The 15,796-nt window shown below is 48.5% G+C and overlaps 2 protein-coding genes across 3 annotated transcripts in view; one reads left to right on the top strand and one right to left on the bottom strand.

Moving 5' to 3' along the window:
- Positions 1-1,043: 1,043 nt before the first annotated feature.
- ISCU (iron-sulfur cluster assembly enzyme) lies at positions 1,044-7,614 on the bottom strand. The gene is made up of 5 exons (XM_004281370.4): positions 7,357-7,614; positions 5,717-5,830; positions 4,723-4,833; positions 3,094-3,172; positions 1,044-1,577 (listed from the first exon to the last, which is right to left on the bottom strand). The coding sequence occupies exons 1-5, from the start codon at positions 7,468-7,470 to the stop codon at positions 1,492-1,494; spliced, it is 504 nt and encodes a 167-aa protein (XP_004281418.1). The 5' UTR covers positions 7,471-7,614; the 3' UTR covers positions 1,044-1,491.
- Positions 7,615-8,893: 1,279 nt separating this feature from the next.
- Positions 8,894-15,796, top strand: part of SART3 (spliceosome associated factor 3, U4/U6 recycling protein) — a 33,654-nt gene continuing 26,751 nt past the window's right edge. For both annotated transcript variants that reach the window (XM_004281368.4, XM_033408766.2), the window contains exon 1: positions 8,894-9,230. In XM_004281368.4, coding sequence (XP_004281416.1) covers positions 8,919-9,230 — 312 coding nt within the window. In that variant the 5' untranslated portion in view covers positions 8,894-8,918. The remainder of the gene's footprint in view (positions 9,231-15,796) is intronic.

The raw sequence follows: 15,796 nt of genomic DNA, 5'->3' as shown, positions 1-15,796 counted from the left end.
GCCTTAGAGGGACTGTGAATTAAACAGTAGAACACGCCACATGGGACAATGTGACATGGCTCCACCCAGCAGCTCTAATTTGAGATTCTGATGAAGGCCCTGCTCTGTGGGCTTCCCCGCAGGCTGGGGGGTGGGGTGGGGGAAGGGCCTTTGAAGTTCAGTGTCCTTCCCCAGAACCCAGAGTTTTTTTTTTAAATAAAGAAGGTATATTTAAGAGAAGAGGCAGCCAGCCTATGCCTGAACATCGGGAAAAACAAAAAGCATCTTACTTTTGAAGTTGGAGATTTGAGCCTTAGCTGGCATTTTGAGATCATGTTTCACTAGAAAATTGGGCCTTTAGTGGGGCTTTTAGCTGGTGCGTGACTGTGGGCGCCTCAGCATGGCACCCCCTGCCTGTCCACCCTGGGGCGAGATGGGTAGGAGGAACAGTGGTTAGAACAGCTGTTACTTGTCCCTGAGCCAGGGACGTATGTTTTTAAACTTGAGGTCACTGTACTCGTAGACAGTTCACAGTGAACTACTTGTCACAGCTGTGCAGGTGTGGACAAAAGAAGGTTCTTCCCAGGGGCCTCGCTCACCCACCTCCACACAGAACCACCCAGGAGGTTCTCAAGAGTCGGGTATTGGAACTACTTGACCAGACCTGCAGCAGAGCCCTGGGCCTAGGAGTCGGCATCTAAACCTCACCCCTCAGGCCTCTGTGGATTTGGTCCACAGCTTTAGGGTAGCGTCCAAGCCATTGTTGCTCAGATTTCAGGATTTCACAAACTAGTGAAATTACAGACAGAATCTTCTGGACTGACTTTGAGTTGTCAGCCTGTTATATTGTAAAGAATGAAAAGTGATGGCCATCTCCTTTCATCTTCCGCCTTGTTTCAGAAAACATTATCGACATCTGGCTTTGTTAAAATCTCCATGCGTGCTCTTTACTGCCCAGTTTGCTGGGAAAGGTGCACGAGTCATCACCGTCCAGCATCTGTGAAGAAACCCCAAGGGGCCGAGGGCAGCCCTGTGAGGTGAGTGAGGGACCCAAGAGACAAGGCTTACCAGAGGCAAACACTGCCTTATATTCCTTTATTTATTATATATATGCAAATCTGTTTTATGTACAATATTTGGTCCTACCAAATAATCTTAACCAAGGCATTCTACTGGTAATCTTCCCCAAAATAGATTCCGGTAAAATCAGATATTTGTGCACTTCACGACTACCCAAACCTACTGATTTCAGTTTGGGGGCCATATGCATAATTCAAAATAGACATACGCTAGATTAAGGCGATGAAAGTGAGCTGCAGGAAACCACAGGACTCAGAACAACTAGACTGTGTGTTTTGCGTGCATTAGAGTCACAACGTGAACAGCAAATGCTGTGCGGATCTCATAGTGCTTTTATTGTAGTGCGAGGGCTTCTGAACACCTACGTGACTGCACGGCGTGGGGGGGGCGGGTAAGCAGCCCACGTGACCTGCGAGAAGCTTCGCCGGGAGCTCATTTCTTTTCCGCCTCTCCTTTCTTGGCTTCTTGTTTCAGTTTGAAATCAGCCAGGGCGGCCTTGATGGCATCTTCGGCCAGCACTGGAAGTAAGAGAACGAAAGAGAGCCTAAGTTTCTAGAATCTGCAGGAACAGTCTTAGGAAGAGAATCTTTAAGAGCTGAGGTAGTGGTGCTGGGACAGGCTTAACAGAGTCACCTCACCAGGGTGCTGGGCGAGGAGCAGGCCTGCAGGCCGATGGCTGTTTCCTGAGCTGGATCCCTCCTGCGGGGCGGCTCTGGGGACAGACTGTGCGGCAAATACCCGAGATTCTAGGGTAGTTCCTTAGCCTCTTGGACGATCATGTTTTCTTGCTGGGATAGGGTGAGGGCTTTATACATAAGTGTCTGATGCACAGGAGAGACACAACAAATGTTGGTTCTCAGCTGCTCTCAGGGAAGTCAGGATAAATGCGGTGGGTGCTGGTGGCGCTGGATGGCATTACTTAGGTCGTGCCAGTTTGTGCCTGGGATGGCATTTGCCGGCACTCTCTAGTGATCCCAAGTGTGGAAACTTTTATTTTGGAGTCGATATTAAAAGGGAAGCTTTGGGGAAAATAAACATTGAGAGAGCTGGAATGACAGCAGAGAGCGTTGGCTAAAGGTTTCAGTACCCGAGAAGGCCTAATGAAAAGGCGGGGGGTTCCTCTGAAACCATGTGAAAATGTTTACAAGCTATGGCCTTTATTCACGGCTATTTGAAATCCCAGCGCAAGTGGAAAGAACTCGGGTCTCAGCAGACCTCCATCCCTGCCGCGGCACTCAGTTCTTCTCTTGTGAGTCCTACCCTGGCAGGAGGCCTGGCCCTCTGCTGATTTTTAACTAATTTGGTCAGTAAATCTCCATCAATAAGTTTAGGCTACTGTTTCCCATAACCTCCTTGCCCTAGAAGGCTGAGATTTGAAAAGCTTTAGACTGAAATGGAAAGCCAAGTACAAGCCTGAAGGCATCTGGACTTTCTCTCAGGGAGAGTGCAGAGGGGGATATTGCACAACTGGGCTTAGTCATTGCATATACACAGATGCAGACCCCGACAGCGATGGCATCTGGAAAGGAAGTGAGGAAATGCACAACAAACAGGATTATGGTGAAAGCGGCACTTTCTCCTTTACTGGTCCCAACTTCACCACAGCCGGGTGAACAGCACAGATTCTGGAATCAAAGACTGGGGTTTAGACTCTGGCCCTGCCACTGAGGAGCTGTGCGACTGGAGGGCTTTAACCTGAGCCCTCGTTTCCTCCTCTGTGTGGGGAGAGGTAATGACACCTCTGGGGACTGGAGGACGTTCCTGAGGGTTAGAAGTGAGGCCACAACGTGCTCGGCACGATGCTTGGCCCACACCACCCCCGCAGGACTCCCCTGGAGGCCGCAGTGAGACCCTGGGCTCTAACCCTCTGGAGACTGTGAGAACGGACTCCATGAGCTGTAACCCTCGGAGGCTGTGAAGGTGGACTCCACGACCCGAAAGGACTCGCCGTTCCCCTGTCACAAATCAAGTGGATGCCATTACAAAACTGCCCTAACTGTCCAAGCCCATCGCCATCCTGGAGGGGACACTTACTGGAGCAGTGCAGTTTCACAGGCGGGAGGCACAGCTCCTTGGCGATGTCCGTGTTTTTGATGGTCAAGGCTTCCTCCACCTGAGAGGCAGATGGGACAGACGGGAAGTTTTAGTGATGCTCTATCTGGTGGGACAGAAAATAGAAAGGGCCAAAGAGGCCCCCACGACAGGGTAGTGGTGGGGGACGATTTCCATTTAATAACCCCAGACAGAGGACTCCCACTTCCACGTCCAGGCTGCAGCTGGGCTCCTCAAGTACGAAGTATACGCACCAGCATTGCTCAGCTGGGGTGAGCCAGGCCCTCAGAGATGCTGCCACGAGCCAGGAGTGGACCCTGGGAGGAGTCTCTGAGGGATCTGCTTGAGGCCAGCAACTTGAGCCTTTTTTAAAAGGCAGTGATGTTCTACGCTGGTTTTGTGACTCTCAGCTTCTCTGGTGTCCTTATACTAAATGTTCAGAATAAATCCCGTCAACCCTAAGTGCTAGATGGCGTCAGGGAGGCAGGAGGGGTGGCACCCAGGCTGGCAGCACCTGGGCCAAGGGCACAGACAGCTCCTGGAAGGAGAGCTCTTGGGGCTCATCCCCTGCCCCAAGGAGAACCTTTCTCCTCTAGGCAGACTAAAAAGGATGCCTGGGGTTTGTCGAGAGCCCAGGGGCATAAAAGGAGGCAGGCCTACATGGAACGGAGCCCCGCTGCCTTAAGGAAAGCGATTTCCCCCCCTGCCCCCCAATCTCCCAAGTCCACTAACTCCACTGAATTATGCTTCAACTTCTGTTGCTGGAAACTCAGATGGGAGTCTCTCAGGGTCAGAGAAAGGCCCTGTCCCCACTTTCTGATCACATTCACGGGGCCAGGCCCTGGGAGCACAGGTGCCCTGTCTCCTCATTTCCTCTTTCCCTGAGGATAGTTCTGGACAAATCACTTCACAGCCACCTCCGGCCAGAACAGGTTAGGTCTCTGCTTCCCCGGCCCTGAGGACCTTGCCGGCCAGGAGGCCCTGAGCCACGGGGAGCCGGCGGCATGTGGCCTGGCACACACCTCTGTGACTCAGCTCCCAGAACCTGGGCCCTTGGGGCTGCAAAGGTGAGCACCTGCAGTTTGGTTTTTCTGAGAGGTTTTAATGGCGACAGGATTTTAGAAAGGCTAGTTTGTTATTTCATGAATCCTTGTAAGCCACCTGCACTCCCTCCTGAAGCACAATGGGAGGAAACAAACAAAACAAACCACAACGGAACTGCCCCAGAGCAGACTTAGACTTCTAAGAAATGATAACAGCGGTGACCCTGGAGAAAGCCGAAGATTTCTTTTCACTTCTATTGTGTTAGAGGGGGAAGTGAGGATCTTTTTTCGATTTAGTTAAAAACAAACCACCAAAACCCCCAAATAAAAATGATCAACAACAAAAAACCCCAAACTAAAAAACACTTAAAATTATCCGTAATTCCCAACGTGGAGAAGAATTTAATAAAAACCTCGGTAAGCAAAATTAAAAAGAAAATTCTTAGCATATTTAGAAAAAAAAAATCTTAGGTTTTTGGTTTGTTTGTTTACACTCACTAGACCCTTCCCTTAACTGAGAGCCAGGTTTGTGGAGAATGTGACTTAATTCTAGTTTGCAGGAACCTACCGTCTTCCCCTTTACCCATTCGGTGGCTAGCGAGCTGGAGGCGATCGCAGAACCACAGCCAAATGTTTTAAACCTGGCGTCCACGATCTTCCCCTTTTCATCCACTTGAATCTAGAAAAGAGGCAGGAGTTAGCAGAGGTTCTGGTGTGCCCCATAGAACCTGGTGCTCATGGAGGCCCACGGGGCGCTCCCTTCCTGACAGCTTTGGTCCTGCTTTCCGCACTTAAAAGTTTGGGCACTAATTACTGAGTTTCCTCTATTCCAAAGAGCTCAGTGACGAGAAGATAAAAGCAGGAACTATACAGAATTATACAGGCCTAGCTAGTAAAGATCAACCAAAAAATATGCCTCCTGCCGCCCCCAACCCTAGCCTGATTTTTTGCTCTGAGGTTCTCCTCCCAGCTGCTGGGTCAATGAGCGTCTTTAAACACTGGGAGAGTCTGCAGTAAAGGTCTCTGGATAATGCTTTTTCCTTTGGTGCCAGACTGCATGTAGTAGTTCCCTCCTGCCTTGTTTCTGTTTTCCAAGATAGTCATGAAGCTGTCTGGCGAGCTGCCCACCACGGTGACGAAGGAGATGTGGAGAAAGCTATGGTTCACCCAGAGCGCCGGGCACTACCTGCATGTCATCTCCAACGTGGTGGAGGTTTGATTTATTGCGTTTCCTGTCTCTTTGGGGATTGCTAACTGAACAGTTGTGGTTTTCCTTTGATTGGTAAAATTCACAAAAGATTTCACTTAGCTAAACTGGAATTTAGGCTGGTACAGTGAGCACAAAGGTGAGATCAATTCACTGTGTGAGAAAGGGTCAGCGTAGTTTACTAGTATGACTAGCATTCAGCCCCTGCTCGAGTCATTTATAACACTGACTTGTCCCATCTCACAGGAATTGAGATGGGGACCAGATGCAATGTTGTACACTGCTGTCAACTATGGAGCACTGTACAAGCAAAGGGGTCACCGTTACCACCAGTAAAGATGGGAACCAGGGGTACCTGTAATTTCATGACATCACCACACGCTGGAGCTCCCACCAGTCCGGTTCCAACATTTTTAGATGTCTTATCAAGGGACCCCACGTTTCGGGGATTTTCATAATGATCAACAACCTGAAACAAGAGGGTGAACAGAAATCACAGTCACTCTTTTTTGCTGTTGGTCTCCCCGACTTTGATGGCAAAGTCCTTGAAGTCAGCAAGCTGAACCTGGCAGGCCATCACTAAATACCAAATTTCACCTGGGAATGAATTCAGAGATTCCAGAGAGTGGCGAAATATCAGCAAAATCCTGTCTTAATTCTGTAGGGTTTTGAACCACAAATAATTACTTGACCTTTAACCACCCAAGTCACCAGAGTTGGGCTCAAACAGCATTTTTGTAATTTCCAAAGAAAATCTGTTCTCAAAGGATAATGATTACTATTCGAAAATCCTAAAAGTAAGTATGGTCCAGAAATGGAAGGGTTTCCCAGAAGCCTCAAGGAGACTGTTACAGGAGGAACAAGGCTATGGAATACGTCCCTTTGTGTGCGAAAATAAATAAATATCTCATTACTGTATTTCAGGGCCCTGAAATCTCTCTGGTGCAGCAGCGCACCCTGGTGGTAGAAAGGCTTGTGTCAACAACACACATCCCTGGGGCGGGGAGGAGTGAAGTCCGTGGGGAAACGCGCGGAAGCCAGAACAGAATAAACATCTATTCAAACTGGCACACGGAAGGCTTTAAAAACCTTGAGGTTTGTTTACTAGTTAGCAGTAAGTATCCCGATCTTTCCAGTCCCCTCCCCCACCTCCACCCCAGCTATCCAACCACGGATTTTGACTCCAAGCCCAAGGACCTACAAGATAATGTCCAATCTGGACTTTCTGCCCCGGGTTGATTCACCGCATTCTTTAGTCAACCGGTTCCCGAGTGAGAGAGTCTCATGTTTAGGGACTTTCCCTATGCACCTATCTCTACTCACAGCTCACCACCACTCCAAACAGAAAACAAAAATTAAAACGTTATGACTGTTCGTTACATGTCCATCTCCACTCGGAGGCTCTGAGCTCCTGCAACAGTAACATCACCCTAAGTGGCCTCCCTGTGCCAGACACCCTGCCGAGGACTCCGCAGCATGGTCTCGAGTACGGGGGGCTGCTAAGACCCCATTTGACAAGAGGGGAAACAGGTTCAGCGCAGGGCACTGACTTGCCCAAGGTCACCTGGCCAGGGCGGTAGCCTTGGCTGAAACCGGACCCCGCGCCGCTGTGTGTCGGGCTGGCAAGTCATTGCAGGACCCTGCTTCCTGGGCTGTTGGGGGTTTAAAGGCTGGATGCACGAGATCGCGGCCAGAGGCCGGGCCCACGGGCAGTGGCCATTAGATGAGCAGGAGCTGTCATTTTTATTTCAGGCGCGGTTAGTGCCCCTGCGCAGGAAGGAAAAGTTAGTCCAGGCGGATTCGCGCGAGGGGCGGCCTCTCCTTTGGGGCCCGGGGCGGCCCGTACCCTAGGTCGCAGTGGGGCCTCTCGGGCCCCGCAGTTCCCAGGCCCCGCAGAGTCTTTCCTAGGCCGGGCCTCCGCTAGGATGCCCGCACTCTCGGTTGTCCTCGCACTTCCGCCGCCGCCCGGTCCCGCCCGGTCCCGCCCGCTCCTACCTTCTTGTGATAGAGCCGAGCCGGAGCTGACAGCTCCCGGACCGGCAGACGCGGGGCCCGGAGTAGCAGTGCCGAAGTCGCCCGCCTCAAACGTCCTGCTCCAGCCGCCGCCATCTTGCGGGCTTGCGCCTGCGCAGGCCGAGTGCGAGAGCGAGGCGCGTGCGCGAGTCGTTCCTAGCTTGGAGCGCGCTCCCTCTAACGTCCCGGCGACTTCGCGCCTGAGCCCTTCCGCTCCGTGCACGTGTACGCGCTTTGATCCCGCCTTGACCACGCCCCTCCGGGGCGGGCGGGGCGCGGAGCCCAAAGGTCTGGAGTCGCAGGAGAGTTTGTCCTCCGTGATGGGTTCTGGATCTGAGGGGCTTCGGGCTGGAGTTCGGGACCCAAGTTTGCGTTCACAAAGTCCACCGCTGGAATGCGCAGAGGATCAACCAGTCCACCTTTCTTAGCCCTGTTTTGCAGCTTAGGAAGTTGAGGATCAGAGCGGTGTAGTAGCTTGTCCTAGGTTGCCCGGAGAGTTAGACTCAGTTGGGATTCAAACTTGAACAATCCTGAGTTGGAATCCCGTTTCTGCTCCTAACTGGCTGTGTGATCCTAGGTGAATGACAGCGTCTTTCTAAACCTCGATCTTCCCTTTTGTACGAATTCAAGGACAGTTCTTTCATCCATTGAGCAAATATGTGTTGAGTATCTACTTTTTGTCGGGGTGCTTTGGGAATCCAACGGAAAGAAAAACATATAACTTCTGACATAATTAAGCTTGCTAATGAGGGAGAAAGGCAATAAATAGACACACCAAGGCTTTCCTGCGTCAAAGTGGAAAGCTTAGCTAAACGAATACTTTGCCCTGATTTTAAAAAGTGTGTATGTTTGACTCTATTTCTCTCTATATAAAAAAGCAAACTGTCACAATTTATATGACAAGGCATGGCAATGAAGAGATTCTAAGTAAATGTTTACTAATGTAGTTTATTAATATTGGTTTGCAGAATATGATCCTATAAAACCAGAAAACGCACATGTGTTTTTAACTGCTAGGCACCAGGCATTACATAAAGGGGAGGAATCTCTTTGGGAAGTGAGTTTTTCTCATGAATGGTGCAATCGATCCTTCCCCGAGGACTTAGACTTTTCTCTGCATTTGAGGCTCAGTTACTGGGGAGACTGAACCACGCGCCAGGTCAGAATAGGTGGTAAGGCATTAATTCCAAGAATCATTTTGACCTTCTCAAGATGGCGGCAAACCCTTAATGTCAATCATCACGCTCACTCCATGACTTCCTCTATGGCTTCCACTTCCTGTCTAAGGACCCAACTTCTGTCCGAAGTTGTGGCGAAACACATGCCCTGTTAGGGAGTTCTTTTTCCTCCAACAAGAACTATTAAAAGTATATAAAATAGCATGAGTTTCGTGTATTTCGAGGTTTCGGCGTCATCCGTGGCTCACAGTTTCTCTCTAGGTGGCAGGAGAGCGCGGTTTTGATCAGGCGCGCGCCGCGGGCAGCTTCTACTTCAGTGGGTCTTCGGCGGCAGAGTGAGGACCCGCGAGTCACTGGAAGCGCAAGATGGCGACGGCGGCAGCAGCATCGGCTTCGGAAGCGGAGGCTGAGCCCAAGGCCGGGCCCAAGGCCGAGGGGGAGGAGGCTGAAGCTAAGGAGGCTAGGACGAGGAGGAAGGTGTTATCGCGGGCCGTGGCCGCCGCGACGTACAAGACCGTGGGGCCGGAGTGGGACCCGCAGGAGGAAGGCGTGAGTGAGAGCGATGGAGATGAGGAGTACGCCATGGCTTCCTCGGCCGAGAGCTCCCCGGGGGAGTATGAGTGGGAGTACGACGAAGAGGAGAAGAACCAGCTGGAGATCGAGCGGCTGGAGGAGCAGGTGAGCGCGGGGGTGGGCGGCGGGCTCCTTCCCTCAGGTTCCCAGGCCCCGGCCCGCCTCCCTTGTCCTCGGCGGTAATAAAGCCGCCAAGGCCGCCAAAGCGCAATTCATCAGCGCGTCTCCCGTCCTTCGAACGCTTACTGCTTGCCAGGTGATTTGCAACCGTTATCCCATTGAACCCTCGCAAGAACCCGCTGAAGGAAGTAGTGTATTTCCCGTTTTATGGGAGGAAACTGAGGCTCTTGGTGGAGGGAATTCTCTTGCTCAAGATTACAATTCTTGCAAATGGCGAGACAGGCTTTTGGCGAGACAGGCTTTGAACTTTGAAACGACTCCAGAACTCCCGCTTTTAGCCACACCGTTCAGCTGTCCAGCACGAGAAATAAAATTTTATTTCTAAAAGAGAGTTATTTGCCTGTAGGAATGACGACGCTGATGAACTATGGCGTGGTCGGGAAAATATTAATGGTGACGGTGATAATAGAAATGGAAAGGGAGCGATTACAGCGTCTGGAGCCTAAGGCCCCAGTTCTGGCTCTTCCACCCTTGCGTGCGTTTGGGCGAATTTCTTAATCTCTCTCAGCCTCGGCTTCCTCATTTGTAAATTGGGAGAAGCGATTTCCGCACATAGGTTTGTTATAATGGTAATTAAAGCCCGGGGCCTGGCACTAGTAGCTACGTGATTTCTAATCTGTAACCTTATGAGATACAGGTGGTGGTATCTTTTGTGTAATCTAGGATTCCAGCAAGACGTAGGTGGCACATTCAAATTAAGAAAGTTTGAGAAAAGGTCAGTAAAGGGACTACTGTGTCTAGGGCAGGGAAATCAGGAGTAAAGGTTCGGTACCCCAGGGCTAGTAGTAGCAGGACCTTTAGGTGTCCACCTTTAGGCCTGAAGAGGTGATGGGAGGGACTGGTTTTCCAAGTAGTTGTGTGGAGACAACACCTGAGAGGAGGTGAGACGTTTGTTCCAGGGGTGCGGCCCCAGTTTCCCATCAGGGATTGGGGTGGGGAAGAAGTACCCTGACCTACTGCTCTGCCTCTCTCCAAACAGTCTGCTGGTGCCGTCTGCTGGAGCCGTCTGCTGGAAGCAAGACAGCCAGAGACCTCATCAGTGTGGTCCACACAGTGGGTCACAGGACGGGGAAGAGAGAGGGTGGAGTGGATTTGGAGGGGCAAACAGATGGAGCACATTCTCATTTTACAGATGAGGAAACTGAGGCACAGAAGGAATGATGAAATGATTTGCTTAGTCACTCGTAAGGGGTTTTGAATTTTTCAGGGTTGTCTGTGGACTGAATGCCACACTGGCTATGAAATTACTTAGTGATGTGAGGTTGTTAGCCTGGGTTTCTCACTTCGCTGGGTGTGAGATTCCTTATAACGTCCTCTCTCGAGGTGATGTTTTTGTTAAGTTGTGAAACAGTTATATTATCTTTTGGTATATCTGTCCCACTTGTCATTGCATCTGAACCAGCTGGGGGTAGGCAGGTGGTTACCATTTCTGCTTTTTATAAATAAGCACGCCAAAGTCCATTCAGTCTTTTATTCATTCAGCAGTGTGATACGAGGTGCCAGGCGGACTGTGTCCCTGTCCTGGTGGAAATCTGTTCTTCTGGCCTTGGGCCTTTCAATGAGCCATTAGCTTACTCGGTAGGGGAAGGAGGATTACCTTTTCAGGGGAGGGGGAGGCTTGGAAGCAGAGCGATTAAGTCCTTGATGAGGTGAGGGTACCCAGCTTACTAGAGAGGAGGGTGGGTCAGGGCAGAGGCCACCGGCCTACTGGTATTGTGCAGTTGCCAGGCCTGCCTCAGGCCACCAAAGGTGACCACACAGGATGGGATCTGGCAGGTGATGGTGAATTGAAGAGCCTCTGGCTTTATCCTCTTTTCCGGAGGGTCTTTTCAATTTTTCCAAAACTCCCTCCCACCTCCTCCTAATCCCACAGCCTCTAGTTCCTGCTGTAATGACTCTCCTGGTGGAGCACGATGGTCGATGGTCGGTAACTTCCAGAGAGGTCTGTGAAACCCTCGGCCTTGTCGTATTTGCAAATTCCAGTTCTCGCCCTGAGTGTGTTTATGAAAGCTCGCAGTTAGTAGTATCTGTCCATGTAACAAAAGCGGAGATTTCCCACCATTTGTGTTTTTGGCCTGAAACTAAAAGTGGCACCTCGTGGTCTTACAGGTCATGTCAGCGCTCTGAGCCTGCTGTGCCAGTTGGTAAAGGGAGGGTTGTAGTAGTGCCTCCCTCACAGGGCTGTTGTGGAGCTTAAGTGACAAGAGGTGTGTAAAGCTCCAGGCACAGTTTGACACACAGTAGATGCAGTGATGGGACCTGCTCCCTTCTCCTTCCCCCCCTCTTTCCTGTGATTGCAGCTAAGTGTCCTCTCCACCAGGCCTCTCTGTCACCTCTCCGCCCCCAGTCCAGGGCCAGGTTGTGCTGTTAGGGAGTTAGGAAATTTAATTCGCAGAGCACTTGCACGTTGGCTAAGCCTTCTCTTTCTTTAAAGCATCCTTTGTCGTTAACAGTGTTCTGAGACCAGACTAGACCGGCACACATGCTCATTTGTCAGTGCTGGTTGAACACTCTGGAAGGTCTCTTAAATGCATGTCAGTGTGCATTTAATGTACGTGCTCTCAGAGCACATCTCCATATATAGTATCTTCATTATTTGGGCCTAAAAATCAGAAATTTAGATCAAAAACCATCCTAGAGACAGTTCCTTTACTTCAGTGAGTTTTCTACGTTTCTCTTCTGACCTCCGTCTGGTGTTCACGGGAGGGCCGCTTGCATAGACATTACTCAGGCTGGCTAGGCAGGACTTGCCCACCCCCCTTCACGCTCAGAAAACACATTCAGACCCAGGTGAGTTGCGAGTGATGGGGTGACAGGGAGAACTGCGCCTGCTCCTTCGTGAGGAGAGTACATCTTCCATGATCTTCAGTTCTTTCAGTGTGGTTACTTGGGTGACACACTTGACAGCCAATTTTGAGACATCAGTGCATCATGGCAGTCCACTTGGGATGCAGAGGTGTACTCCAGTGCCTTCCGGTACAGACGGGGAAACAGAACCCGTGGACGTTAGAACACTTGTGTCCTGACCTCGTCCTGTCCTTTTACAGCCTATCACATAATCATGGGGTGGGTTCAGCCTGTCAAGTTTTATAAATCATGAGCAGGAGAACATTGCTAAAAGATTTTTTTTAAATTATAGGTCATGGGCTTACCTGATATTGATTCTTCTTTGTTACCTACTTGTGTGTAATTTGATCCGTACAAAGCAGTTCACATCTGTAAATTGTAAAGGATGGTAATGAGATGAGCACCCTTGCTCTGCCCCTTGCTCTAAGAGTGGGGACTTCATCAGTACTGCTGCCCGTCCCCGCGGCTTCTCCCCGGTGCCAGTGCCCTGCCTTGACGCCATCCCCTCCTCAAACCCAGGTAACTGCTTTTTTGAATCTTGAGTGCTTCCTTCTCTTTTAAAACATGTTTAGTTTTATCCTCTAAGTATGCATTCCTAAGCATATATTGTCCACTTTTGTTTGTTTTTGAGCTTTTAAAAAAGTGTATCATGCAATGTGTAATCATCCGGGACTGCTTTCCACTCAGCAGTGTGTTTCTAAGATTCAGCCGTGTTCTTGCAGTTGCAGGTTATCCATTTTGACTGCTGTGTGTTCAGGACACCAGGGTGTGAGTAGCCCACAGCTTATTGGTTGTTCTGGCATTTGAATTGCTTACAGTTTTTTTTTTTCCTATTACAAACAAGCTACAAGGAACATTGTTACTGTTAAACTGTGCTAGTCTCAAACCCTGTAAGAGTTTCTCTAAGCCAGTATTTTTCAAACTGGGGCTATGGTCATGGGTCATGAATTCATTTTAGTGGATACACCCAGTGTCCCTCTGTGATATACTTTCTGGTTGCGTGGGTCTGTTTCTGGGCGCTTTCTAGTGTTCTGTTGGTCAGTTTGTCTGTCCCGTGTCAATTCCGTGGTCTAACTCCTTACTGCTGAGACTTGCTACCTGCTGAGACAGATCCTCCTGTGTGCAGTTTAATGCAATAACTAGGGTCTAGATTACTAAGAGTATATTGTCAAATGGCAGTGTTAGTCGAACGAATTATAGGTCATCTGTCATCTCTGGAGAGGGAAATATTTATTGCTGAAATGTGGCAGACGTTGGAAGAGTAGATAGTAGTCTAGTCGTGGTGTATAGACTTAATGTAACCCCATACCCCAACTTGTTTGAAAGCTTTTTTTTTTTTTAAAGATTTATTTTTGGCTGTGTTGGGTTTTCGTTGCTGCGCGCAGGCTCTCGCTGGTTGTGGCAAGAGGGGGCTACTCTTCCTTGCGGCACGCGAGCTTCTCATTGTAGTGGCTTCTCTTGTTGCAGAGCATGGGCTCCTGGCGCGTGGGCTTCAGTAGTTGTGGCTCATGGGCCCTAGAGCTCAGGCTCAGTAGTTGTGGCGCATGGGCTTGGTTGCTCCGCGGCATGTGGGATCTTCCCGGACCAGGGTTCGAACCTGTGTCCCCTGCATTGGCAGGCGGATCTTAACCACTGCACCACCAGGGAAGTCCCTGAAAGCTTTTTAAAAAATTAAACTTTTCATTTTGAGGTAATTGTAGGTTTCCCTCCAGTTGCAGGAAATAATACAGAGAGATCCTGTGTACCCTTTACCCAGTTTCCCCCACTGGTGACCTTTTGTAAAACTATAGTACAATCTCACAACCCACGTATTGACGTTGACAAAGTCAGCACACAAATTGGCTCTGTCACCTCAGGATCCCTCCTGCTGCCCTGATAGAGCCACAGTTCCTGACCTCTAGCACCCACTAATCTGATCTCCATTTCTACAATTTTATCATTTCAATAATGTTATGTAAATGGAATCATATAGTATGTAACCTTTGGGGATGACCTTTTCTCACTCAGCATAATTCCTTCAAGATTCATCTGAGTTGTGTGTTTATTTGTTCCTTTTTATGGCTGAGTAGTATTCCATGGCGTGCATGTTCCATGGTTTGTTTACCCATTCACCCATTGAAGGACTTCTGGGTTCTTTCCAGATGTAGCTGTTAGGAATACAGCTGTTATGCACATTCCTGTACAGATGTTTGTGTGAACATAGGTTTTATTTCTCTGGGAAAACACCCAGGGGTGCAGTTGCTGGGTGATATGGTACTTGTGTGTTGAATTCTATGGGAGACTGCCGAAAACAGTTTCCTGAGTCGCTGTACCCATTTTATATTCTCATCAGCAATGTATGAGTGATCCAGTTTTTTTGCATCTTCTCTGGCATTTGTTGGTGTCACTGTTTTTCCTTTTGGCCGTTCTGATAGGTGTGTAAGGATAGCTCATTGTGGTGTTAGTTTGTATTTCCCTGACCGTTATTCATGTGCACTCACTTGCCATCTGTGTCCCCTGGATATATTGGGTTAGCCAAAAAGTTCATTCGAGTTTTTCTGTAACATCTTACGGAAAAACCCAAAAGACCTTTTTGGCCAACCCAGTACATGTTGGTTCATGTCTTTTGCCTACTTTTTATTTTATTTGGATTGTTTGTTTCTTACTGTTGAGTTTGGAGTTATATCTTTTAGATATTATTAGTCCTTTGTCAGATATGTGGTTTGTAAATTTTTTTTCCCAGTCTGTAGCTTGTCTTTGCATCCTCTTAACAGAGTCTTTTACAGAGCAAAAAGTTTTAATTTTGATAAAGTCCTAACTTTCTGAGTGTTTTTATCGTGAATGGTTGTTGGATTTTGTCAAATGCATTTTCTGTATCAATTGATACCATGATTTTTGTTCCTTAGCTTGATATATAGTGGACTACAGTGATTGCTTTTCAAAGATTGAAAAGATCTTTGATCTTTTCAAAGATTCAAAGGTATTGCTTGCATACCTGGAATAACTCCCACTTAGTCTTGGTGTATAATTCTTTTTGTACATTGAATTTAGTTCTGTAAGTTTTCCTGTCCACTCTGTGCTAGCTGCAGTCCACTTATTTTAATTTGCTGTGTTTGCATTTTCATTGAGTTCTGTGTATTTTAAATTTTCTTTGAGATTTCCTCTTTGACTCATAAATTATTTAGAAGTGTATTGCTTAATTTTCAAGCATTTAGAGATATTCCTACAGTAATTGATTGTTGTTATCGGAAAACATACTCTGTATGATTTAAGTTTTTAAAAATTTGTTGAGGTTTGTTTTATGGCCCAGGATGTGGTCTCAGTGAATGTTCCTTGGGCACTTGAGAAAAATGTGTTATTCTGTTATTGTTGGGTAGAGTGTTCTATATATAGCAATTAGATCATGTTGGTTAATGGTGGTGTTGAGTTCTTTTATATTCTTGCTGATTATCTGTTTGGTAATTCTTTTAGTTGCTGAAGTGGGGGATGTTGAAATCCCCAATATAATTGTGGTTGTTGTGTCTGTTTCTTCTTTTAGCTCTGTCAGTTTTTGCTTCATCTGTTTTGAGGTTCTGTTGTTTGGTGCGTGCACTTTTAGGATTGTTTTCTCTTCCAGGTGGGCTGATCCTTTTATCATTATGTAATGTCCCACTTTATCTCTGATA

Source organism: Orcinus orca, chromosome 15 (assembly GCF_937001465.1).
Source record: "Orcinus orca chromosome 15, mOrcOrc1.1, whole genome shotgun sequence".
In the NCBI taxonomy this organism is placed as follows: domain Eukaryota; kingdom Metazoa; phylum Chordata; class Mammalia; order Artiodactyla; family Delphinidae; genus Orcinus; species Orcinus orca.
The sequence above is the reverse complement of the archived record's forward strand: the minus strand, read 5'-3'. Positions and strand labels throughout refer to the sequence as shown.